This window comes from Zea mays, chromosome 8 (assembly GCF_902167145.1).
Source record: "Zea mays cultivar B73 chromosome 8, Zm-B73-REFERENCE-NAM-5.0, whole genome shotgun sequence".
In the NCBI taxonomy this organism is placed as follows: Eukaryota; Viridiplantae; Streptophyta; class Magnoliopsida; order Poales; family Poaceae; genus Zea; species Zea mays.
Window position 1 is genome coordinate 104,139,569 of NC_050103.1, and position 10,991 is coordinate 104,150,559.

A 10,991-nucleotide genomic window follows, 5' to 3' on the forward strand; every position below is an offset into this window, starting at 1 on the left:
TAGCATGCTGGCTCTGAAAGTTCCCGAGGCCGAGGAGTTCTGGGCGAAGTCCCCTGGTGCACCGGACACTGTCTGGTGCGCCAGACCAGGGAGCCTTTCGGGATGCCTTTAGCTCTCTAATTTGAACCCAACTTTGGTCTTTTTAATTGGCTTGTTGTGAACCTTTGACACCTGTATGACTTATACACTAGAGCAAACTAGTTAGTCCAATTATTTGTGTTGGGCAATTCAACCACCAAAATTATTTAGGAACTAGGTGTAAGCCTAATTCCCTTTCAAAACGGGTGTACAAAGACGAACGAGAACGTGAATAAGCGAAAACTCGTAATTTAATACAAGCCTACATGATATTGATGGCTAACTAGTGATTGACGGACATGACAACAACATATGAAACAAATAGATACAGAGAGGCAATACTCCATTATTGTTTGCTTGCTAGTGGTGTATATATAGCTATGATCGGTGTTGTTTGAGCCTTTACACTACTTGTCATTGAGGAGAGGTGGTGGCTTATATTGCCTCTTGTGCTATAGTTTGTCACCTAAGGATATGAGGTTTTAGCTAATGCACCAATACATGATTAATATGGGTTCAACCCAGCCAAAAACGGGATCCTGCAAAAATGGGCGAGATAGGCCCTCTCCTGTTTCCATCCTATTTCTAGATTTTTACGTAAATTCAAAAACATACATATCAAATTTAGAAAACGGTATAGGTTGAGGTGAGATTTTTACTCGTCTGCTTTCAACCATAGTGGTGTTGAGTACGATTATTCTCACTCAAACACCAAAATTGATTGATCAATCAAATCTCTATTTCATGTGTTTGAACATTAAACGTTACCGAGTATTTATAGGAAGCATCAAATTTGTTATAACATATATATACAACGTCTAAAATACCCTCGAGCTGTTTTGCTTATAATTATTCATTTATACGAGGGTTATCTAGGTATTTTGTCCTAGATACATATTGTCGGCTTATTCTCGGCACATAATCTCTATTTTAAACAACAATCTTATGTTCTTGAATGGTACACTTTAGAGGAATATTTATAGAGGACATCATCTTTGTTAACTATTTCTCATATAATGTCTAAAATACCACTAGATTAATTAGCAATTGATGATATTGCTGTATATATCTATGTGCATATTGTTTTGTTGTTGTTGTGGCTGGAAAGCTAAACGAGACAACTTAGAAAGACAACTTAGAAGCGAATCGAATCGAGATGACTCGTTCCTTGACGACACTACCGGAATTTGGCTCTTTGCCGAGTGCCATATTCTTTGCCGAGTGTTTTATTTCGGGCACTCGGCAAAGAGCTCTTTGCCGAGTGCCACGCAAAAAACCCTCGGTAAAAGAAAACACTCGGCGAAGAAGCTCTTTGCCGAGTGTTTTATTTTTGACACTCGGCAAAGAAACTTCTTTGCCGAGTGTCTTTTTTTGACACTCGGCAAAGGGCTCTTTGCCGAGTGTCACAAATACAACACTCGGCAAAGAGCTCTTTGCCGAGTGTTTTTTCTCCAACACTAGGCAAAGACAATTTAAAAATCACATTTTAAAGTAGTAAATTAATTTAAATGACAAAGTTTTCAACTACAAATTTGTATAACTCATCATGATGTACAATTTATATATTGAACATTTCTTCATATGACAAAATAAAAATAAATTTGTTCATAAAACATATATCTCTCTCGTAGTTTATGAAACTACGAGAGAGACATATAGAATTTGTGCATATTGTTAGAACCATCATCTGAGATAAACAAATTACCAAACAATCAAAATAAACTTTGTAGATCTTGAGAAGTTATAGAAGTTTATAGTTGACAACTTTTTCATTTGAAGTCATATTGGCAACGAAAACTATGTCTGAATTTAAAAAATTTAAAATTTGAATTTTGAAAACGACTTCGAAAGGAAAAACCACCAACATGGTTGTAGGTATTGAAGAGTTATGAAACTTTGTAGTTGACAATGTTTTAGTTTAAAATCATCTTGTTATGCAAACTATGTTTGAATTTTGAAATTTGAATTTTTCAAACTGTCTCGGATGGAAAAACCACCAAAATAAAAGTTGTAGGTCTTGAAATGTAATAAAACTTTGTAGTTGACAATTTTTTGATTTGAAATCATCTTATCATTGAAAATTTCGTGTGAAGTTTTTAAATTTAAAATTCAAATTTTATAAACGGTCTCGGATGTAGAAACTATTAAAATAAAACTTTTAGATCTCAAAAAGTTATACAACTTTATAGTTGGTCACATTTTCAAATGAACTTATTTAGTGCCTTAAATAATCAAATTACTCTCGATTTGTTATAGTACATGGGGAATGGAAACGTAATATAAACATAATTGGTGTAGTAGTGTAGTGGTATAGGAGGATATGCGCGAGAGAGAGGTTGCGAGTTCGAATCTCATCGTTTACAAAACATATAAGTTTGATTCAAAATAATAGTGAAAAATGATAGGGCAACGGGTAAGGTAATAGTGTAGGGTTGTAGAGTTGTTCCTATAATTTAAAAAATGTTTTGCTGTTTTTTTTTTAATTTTTTCGATTCTTAATTTGCCGAGTGTTTTTTTTTGCCGAGTGTCCGAAAAAAAAACACTCGGCAAAGAACCCTTTGCCGATGAAATCTTTGCCGAGTGTTCTTTGCCGAGTGTTACACTCGGCAAAGCTTTTGCCGAGTGTAAAATAGCCTTTGCCGAGTGTCTTAGACACTCGGCAGCAAAGAACACGATTCCGGTAGTGCGAGCAAGCTCGATATCCACTTCTACCCGTGAAACATTAGTTTATCCATGCTCGTGCCGCGAGTTATATAATGTGGCATAGCAAGGCAGCAGGAGATATGTGCGGGCACACCGGCCGGCCCCTGCCAGTCTGCCACCGATACTTGGCAAACGTGGCCGTTTCTGCTGCCTCCTCAGGTGTATAAGTAGCAGAGGAACACAATGCAAGCTAGGAGCGACTGCAAGGAACTAACTGGTCCGGGAGGTGCAGGCAGGAGAGGCGAGCTGACCGATCGATCACCAGGGGATACCGTACCGTGGCGTGGTGGGGGAGAGAGAGAGCGAGATGGCCGCGGCGGAGATAGTCGTCGTCGCCGTCGTGACCTTGCTTCTCGGGCTAACGTCGTGCATGGCAGAGAGTTCGGTATGGAGGGAGGAGGACCGGCGCGTCCGAGGAGAGGTGACGTACGAGCAGAGGGCCCTGGTGCTGGACGGCGCCAGGAGGATGCTGTTCGCCGGGGAGATGCACTACCCAAGGAGCACGCCGGAGGTAATAAATCTTGCTCAGTGTAGCTAGCTAGCTAGTGCTCTAATGAGATCGATCCATGCATGTCAGCTGATGCATGTATTATTGCTGTGTTTCGCTTTCGCCTCCCCGGGTATCTGACCTGAGTCGTCAGTCGTTTCGTTTGGTTGCGCCGCGTCGGCAACTCGGCGTGGCGTGCGTGTTCCACCGCCCTCCGCACCCGGTGGCTCATGCATGGGGCAAACGCTCGCGTCGCGCGCCGGCTCACGGTCACGGCTGCTGCCTGCTGCTGAACCGAACCGCCGGCCTGTGGCTAGTACTGTACGGCAACCGTTTCCCTAGTCCTGGTGGAAGTTGGAGCGGACGCGGCGGCAACTGGGAAGCGAGAATTATTAGAAACAAAAAGAAACGGCTGCTTGCGGTTGATAAGATTAGCTGGAACAACGCCATCGGTGAAGCCGTGACCCATCTGCCCCGCCTGCAAATTAAACTCTTCTCTCGTAGGCACATGTTATTCACTTGAGATTGTATCAGGTAAGCAGCTAACTAGCAAACTGGTCAGATACACGCTTTTCGCGCTTTTAGTTTCGAACGAAACAGGCACGAGATTGTGCCCTAATAAGCTAGTTGTCGACTTGGGTCGCGCGTGTTGCTGCATTCGTTTGTTTTGCGTGTGCGCGCTGCACATGCATGTGTACGCATATATAGGTCTAGGTCAAGATAAAATTAGGGTGAACACATCTTGGGTCTAGCCGTCTAGCTAGCGCGTGCACTTGTGCAGTGTCCAGTCCACGCAACATGCACAGAGTTTCGGGATGCTCACAGAGAGGTTTGCTGGTAGTAGTATATAGTAACGACGTGTTTAGCACTCAACTAGTACTAGCTAGCTGGCGGATACGAAGCGATATGAGAGACCCCAGGCCAGAGATCTATGCGGCATGGGATCTATCACTCAGCTCGTTTGCCAATTGTTTGCATTCCCTTGCGTTCTACTCTAATAATAGATCCTTCACTGACCTGACATATAATATTGCCAGTTACACAATCCCTCGTTTCATATAAAAGCCATACAAATGGCATGTTGGCATGTTCTTTCTGTGCTGTACACGCTCGTTTGGGAACGCGTCAGTATTTTATATTTTTGGTGTATTTAGTTGATATATATATATATATATATATATATATATAGGCAAGAATTAATACGTAATGCAAACAAAGGTAGGGGGTGTAGGGTAAACTTCAAATACAATAATAACATCGTGTTTGGTTTGAGACTTTGAGGAATATGGATGGTCCATCATCTTTCTCTTCACTTTTTTTGTTTGGTTCGTGGAATATAATGAGTTGATCCATCACCATTTCATCCATTGTAGGCTAACAATCAGTAATAATATAAGGAATAAGTCGATTCCACCAAATTTATGCAATAGACTTATGATGCACCACCTTGTCTAGAAATGGATTGATTCTTCAACCAAACACCGCCCCTAAACCGCTCATATTTCAATGAGAATTATCTCCACCGAACCTACTATTTCAAGATTTTCACTATACAAAGATGATTCGGTCCAAGAATGAGCGAGATCCAAACACCGCTCATATTTCTTTTTGTTTGGAATTCAAATTCTACATTCACTATCTATGACCCAGAACCTCAAAACGAGAACGACACCCAAAAAGGCCTAATTGGACTGCATGTTTCGGTTATACCTTTTTTTTTTTCTTCTTACACCGGTTGTCGAAAATTTCAGATGTGGCCAAAACTCATTGCTAAAGCAAAGGAGGGCGGGCTTGACGTGATACAGACCTACGTATTCTGGAACGTTCATGAGCCTATCCAGGGCCAGGTAGATGCTCTTCTCAGTTTCACATGAATGCTTAAATTATGAAAGCACATGAAAAATATCGTCCTAGCCAAATACGTACTAAGGGATGTGTAAATGGTCAGTACAACTTCGAGGGAAGATATGATCTTGTCAGGTTCATCAAGGAAATTCAAGCTCAGGGTCTCTACGTAAGCCTCAGGATCGGTCCCTTCATAGAGTCTGAATGGAAATATGGGTATGAATGAAGCAAATACTGATACAACATATATTCTCGCTGAACTAAAATATTTTAGAAAAAAAAACGTCGCAAAAAAAGCTTTAAAGAACTGTAAAATATCTAAGCAAAAATAAAAGTAGATATTACCTCAACAAATGCTGAATATCTTTTGTTTGGTCCATGCAGAGGATTTCCATTTTGGCTACATGATGTCCCAAACATTACCTTCCGAAGTGATAACGAACCCTTTAAGGTAAGTGAACTTGTGATAGGTGAATTCAGTTTTTAATCTCAGCAACCAGGCGAGTTGTGGTAGGTGAATTCAGATTTCTTTACAAAGACCAACCAAATAGTAGGGTTCCATTTACCAAGATCCAAAATTCCAAATGAAGCACTACTTTCATCAGTAATTTATCATTACAGAACATCATTTAAGGCACCATACTAAATTAATTATGTCTGATCTATGCAGCAACACATGCAAAGATTTGTTACAGATATAGTAAATATGATGAAACATGAAGGACTTTACTACCCACAAGGAGGTCCCATTATAACTTCTCAGGTCTGTAAAACAACAAGTTATCGGTTTTTGGCATGAACATCATCTAACTACAAAAATTATATGCAGATTGAGAACGAATACCAAATGGTTGAGCCTGCATTTGGCTCAAGTGGGCAACGTTACGTCAGTTGGGCAGCTGCAATGGCTGTAGACCTTCAAACAGGTGTTCCCTGGACGATGTGCAAGCAAAACGATGCTCCAGATCCAGTTGTCGGTATTCATTCCTATACTATTCCAGTTAACTTCCAAAATGATAGCAGAAAGTTCTAGCCAGTCTAAAAACAACTTATTACATGGTTAGATCAATACGTGCAACGGGCTTATTTGTGGAGAAACGTTTGTTGGACCAAACTCAGCTAACAAGCCTGCATTATGGACTGAAAATTGGACCTCGCGGTATATGTGCTGCAATATTTTCACTTGTTAGTTTTACAATTGGTGGAATACAACATGCTTAATGGTAGAATGTCCATGCATTCAGCTATCTTATATACGGCAACGATACAAAATTGAGGTCTCCACAAGATATCACCTTTGCAGTTGCATTATTTATAGCAAGGAAAAATGGAAGCTATGTGAGCTACTACATGGTACTAACTTCATAAAAAAGAACCGAATATTTCTCATAATTATCACTCAATATGTTTGTCATATCGTAATTGACTTTATCGTTTTGTCTACTAATTATGGTAAAGTATCACGGAGGAACAAACTTTGGGAGGTTTGCTTCTTCATATGTAACAACAAGCTACTACGATGGAGCTCCTCTTGATGAATATGGTAAATATTTGCACACAATGGAAGTGTGCTAAACATAATTTCACAATTTTATATTTAATTATTACATCACTAAGTCTGATTGAATCATATCTAGGTTTGATATGGCAACCAACATGGGGTCATCTCAGAGAACTGCATGCTGCAGTAAAACAGTCATCAGAACCACTACTATTTGGGACATACTCCAATCTTTCTATAGGTCAAGAACAAGAGGTAAAATTAAACAAAGTAAAAGTTGATTCTTTATTCAAATAGACTCCACCAAATCCGAGGACATAATTTATGATGTACTCCAGGCACATATCTTCGAAACAGAAACTCAATGTGTGGCTTTCCTAGTCAACTTTGATCAGCATCATATATCAGAAGTAGTATTTCGTAATATATCACTGGAACTGGCCCCAAAATCAATCAGCATTCTCTTAGATTGTAAGCAGGTAGTTTTTGAAACAGCTAAGGTGAGTAAACTAACGTATCATTTATGTCAGATCCTTTATTTTTCATCTGTAACCATAGGATAAAGGAAGATATCATCATTGTCCTTCTTTGCGTGTGTCACAGGTAAATGCTCAGCATGGATCAAGAACAGCTGAAGAAGTGCAGTCTTTTAGTGACATTAGTACTTGGAAGGCATTCAAGGAACCAATTCCTCAAGATGTGAGTAAATCTGCATACAGTGGAAACCGACTCTTTGAACATCTATCAACTACTAAAGATGCTACCGATTATCTATGGTACATTGTTGGGTAAGATAAACTTCCCCGAAGATTTTTTGCTCCACCATTTGATCTTCTTTACTGCAATTACATGTTGCATAAATATCTTAAATACATGATAAGGAAAACTCTCTCAATTGCAGCTATGAATATACACCGAGTGATGATGGCCAACTTGTGTTGATTAATGTTGAGTCACGAGCACATATATTGCATGCCTTTGTCAACAATGCATATGTGGGTAAGTATCTTACTATCTTATTAAATTTCTTTGATTTTACAAAAGTTCTTGAAGTACATTTATCTCTTTATGAAATCATACATATGTTCTAGATTACACTATTCTCTTTGTTAAGTGTTCCCTCTTGTATAATTTGTGCTTGATAAGTCTTTTCCTTAACATTTTAGGTAGAATACATGGAAGCCATGGTGGACCTGCCAATATAATTTTCAGCACAAATATTTCTCTACAGGAAGGACCAAACACCATATCATTGCTAAGTGCTATGGTTGGATCACCGGTATAAATCATATAGTCCTACTATTTAGTGAACTATAAAGAATTAGCAATTAGAGAAAACTAAAAGTGGGGATCAATATGTTCTACGATGGTTAATGGTTATTACAAATAGAAAGTAAATAGAGTATCAAATTTGTGATAAAACTTCGTTATTAGATTATATTTACATAACATATGTTATTAGAGTAAATGGTGTATCAAATTTGTGATAATACATTTGCTATTATACCAGTTTTACATAGAATATATTACCAAGCATTAGTACCATAACTTTCGAAACTAGATGCCATTAAATAACATGCATTCAACATACTGAGCTTAATCTACTAACTTAAAGGATTCGGGTGCTCATATGGAAAGGAGAGTATTTGGAATTAGGAAAGTGAGCATACAACAGGGACAAGAGCCAGAAAATCTGCTCAACAATGAGCTATGGGGGTACCAAGTAAGTCTGAATAAAGTTCATATTAAAAATGAAAAATAGAGACCAATAATAGATGCATGATTTTTGAGTTTCCTGACTAAATGCAGGTTGGCTTATTCGGGGAAAGGAATAACATCTACACACAAGATTCAAAAATTACTGAATGGACAACTATCGACAATTTGACATATAGCCCACTTACTTGGTACAAGGTATATAGTATAGAACAATGGTTCATAATTTCCATATGTCCACTATTTACAGAAAGTAAACTATAATCGGTATCATTTGTTCTATGACCCAGACTACATTTTCCACACCAGTGGGAAATGACGCAGTGACACTGAACCTTACTGGTATGGGTAAGGGTGAAGTATGGGTCAATGGAGAGAGTATCGGACGATATTGGGTCTCTTTCAAGGCTCCTAGTGGCAATCCTTCGCAATCACTGTAAGTAGAGTTAGCTCTAACTTCTGCTCCGTCGCACTATTCCCTACATTCTCATAAGCAAATGTCTCACTGACCGGACATTCCTAAGGTATCACATACCACGAGAATTTCTAAACCCTCAAGACAATACCCTAGTCCTTTTTGAGGAAATGGGAGGCAACCCACAGCTAATAACAGTGAACACAATGTCGGTATCAAGAGTGTGTGGCAATGTGAATGAGCTCTCAGCTCCATCACTTCAATATAAGGATAAGGAACCAGCAGTAGATCTCTGGTGTCCAGAAGGCAAACATATATCAGCAATTGAGTTTGCAAGCTACGGAGGTCCTACGGGTGACTGCAAAAAATTTGGTTTCGGAAGATGCCATGCAGGATCATCAGAATCTGTTGTAAAACAGGTTGGAACACAGCCACATCATCTCTAAGCCAGTGTTCTTTCATGTTAGCTAGTTTTTATAACTTTGTTTTAGCTTTTTTCAGGCTTGCTTGGGTAAAAGTGGATGCTCTGTTCCCGTAACACCTATCAAATTTGGAGGCGATCCATGTCCTGGAATCCAAAAATCTCTTCTAGTTGTGGCGAACTACAGGTGACACTAGACAGTCACACAAGTATACATCATAGAAAAGAAGTTGGACGAGTATAAAAAATAAAAAGATGAGTTACAAAATCAACGAGCAATAGAGTGGAGGGAAAGTATAAGTCAAAACATATAGTAATTGTTATTAGGTAGGCAATTGATCACTTGAGGCTTAGTTGGTAGACCCCATGTACCGATTGTTTTGACCTGGCATAGATATGTGTTATCTGTATATCGATTTCACATGAATGGCAACTCATTGTTTTATGGTTTATGGTGATTTAGAAATATGTGATATCATTCATTTGTAGTGCCTCCCATCTTCAGCTCATTGTCTATGATTTAGAAATATGATATATCATTCATTTCTAGCGCCTCCCATCTAATCGCATCCCCTTGCGCACGACAGAATTGCCATCGGAAACTAAAACCCTTTGCGTCACCGCATGGGTGGAACAAATGTGCATCAACATCAATGATTAACTAAGGGGAAGAACATTTACATACTATTCCATACTAAATTGGTAGGTAGAATAGAAGGAATCACTTACAACAATGGATATACATGTAGATTCTACAAAATGATTGGCCAATCATAAAAGGTGATTTCCTGGCAGCTTTGGAGAAAGTTTGGCAAGGGGATTCTTCTAGGCTTTACCTCCTCAACTCTGCCTATGTATGTGACCTTGCTGCCCAAAAAAGTGAAGCTCTGGAAGTTAAAGATTATTGGCCAATAAGCTTAATTCACAGTTTTGCTAAAATTGTCACTAAGATTTTGGCCAACATGCTCACACCAAAGCTCCCTGATTTGGTATCTCTAAATCAAAGTGCTTTCGTGAAGGGAAGAAGTATCCATGGTAATTTTGTTATGATGCAGCATATCGCTAAAGTTATCTGTTGGGGGCCTTCCTCCTCCGAAGTTCCTCAAAAATGTGACTAATATGTTTTTCAGTGTAATATGGACTGTTACAGGGGGCTTCGGCCTTGATATGAAGATATGTGTGATATGAAGATACGACCTAAGGCAGGATGAGTGGACGCCGAAGCTGTGGCTAAAAGAGCTTCGGCTTAGTATAATGACGAAGATAGAAGATGGAACCGACTTAAATGAGAAAAGACTGCTTAGTCCTTGATAGCTTGCCTTATGAGTAGCAGTAAATGTCAGGGACATGAATGTAATTTTGTCCAGGCTGCGTCCTGCGCCTATAAATAGATGAACAGTAGCACCGTACTGTTCACGCTGGTCTATAATCACTCTTGCGTCACTCTCGCATTTTTACCTTCCGACAAGCCGAAGGTACTAATGTAATATATATACTATGAATATTTTTTCATGGATAAAAAGGAGAATATAGATGATTTATTGACATTCCATTATTGTTTATGTTATTTTATATTTCTTATATATCTATTTATACTTGTTTGCTGAGATGATGAAGGTATGTCCTTCATGACCTTCGTCCTAAGACCATTATGTCCTAAGAGAAATGATGTTTCGAAGGACAAAGGTCTTTAATCGTTAACAATTGTGTTGCTTTGTTCTTGATATATAACATCTAAGAACAAGGACCAACATTGACACCCACCTCCGGTGAACTCACTCGACCACCTTCGGCAAGCATTGACTTTCATAATGTCGCTGAAGAA

General features: G+C 39.0%; 1 protein-coding gene across 4 annotated transcripts; it reads left to right on the forward strand.

Moving 5' to 3' along the window:
- The first annotated feature begins 2,861 nt into the window (after positions 1–2,861).
- On the forward strand, positions 2,862–10,678 carry LOC103635629 (beta-galactosidase 7). Of its 4 annotated transcripts, XR_002264432.3 has the most exons (21): positions 2,862–3,292; positions 5,020–5,115; positions 5,217–5,329; positions 5,498–5,564; positions 5,784–5,876; positions 5,943–6,086; positions 6,178–6,272; positions 6,358–6,466; positions 6,572–6,656; positions 6,751–6,869; positions 6,953–7,114; positions 7,218–7,402; positions 7,516–7,613; positions 7,781–7,893; positions 8,230–8,337; positions 8,424–8,528; positions 8,621–8,766; positions 8,855–9,164; positions 9,247–9,353; positions 9,962–10,201; positions 10,297–10,678. XR_002264432.3 is itself a non-coding variant. In XM_020543264.3 (20 exons), exons 1-20 carry the CDS (start codon positions 3,089–3,091, stop codon positions 9,770–9,772), a joined length of 2,478 nt encoding a protein of 825 aa, XP_020398853.1. In that variant the 5' UTR covers positions 2,862–3,088; the 3' UTR covers positions 9,773–9,955. The 4 variants fall into 4 exon arrangements, 3 of the variants coding, with proteins under 3 accessions (XP_020398853.1, XP_020398852.1, XP_020398854.1); XM_020543264.3 differs by lacking the exons at positions 9,962–10,201; positions 10,297–10,678 and adding an exon at positions 9,754–9,955; XM_020543263.3 differs by having other exon boundaries at positions 2,867–3,292; positions 9,962–10,678.
- The last annotated feature ends 313 nt before the right edge of the window (positions 10,679–10,991 follow it).

Coding starts and splice junctions, on each gene's coding strand:
- LOC103635629 (XM_020543263.3), top strand. CDS start 3,089: ATGGCCGCGGCGGAGATAGTCGTCGTCGCCGTCGTGACCTTGCTTCTC. Junction 6,273..6,357: donor ACTGAAAATTGGACCTCGCG/GTATATGTGCTG, acceptor CCATGCATTCAG/CTATCTTATATACGGCAACG. Junction 8,767..8,854: donor GGCAATCCTTCGCAATCACT/GTAAGTAGAGTT, acceptor GACATTCCTAAG/GTATCACATACCACGAGAAT.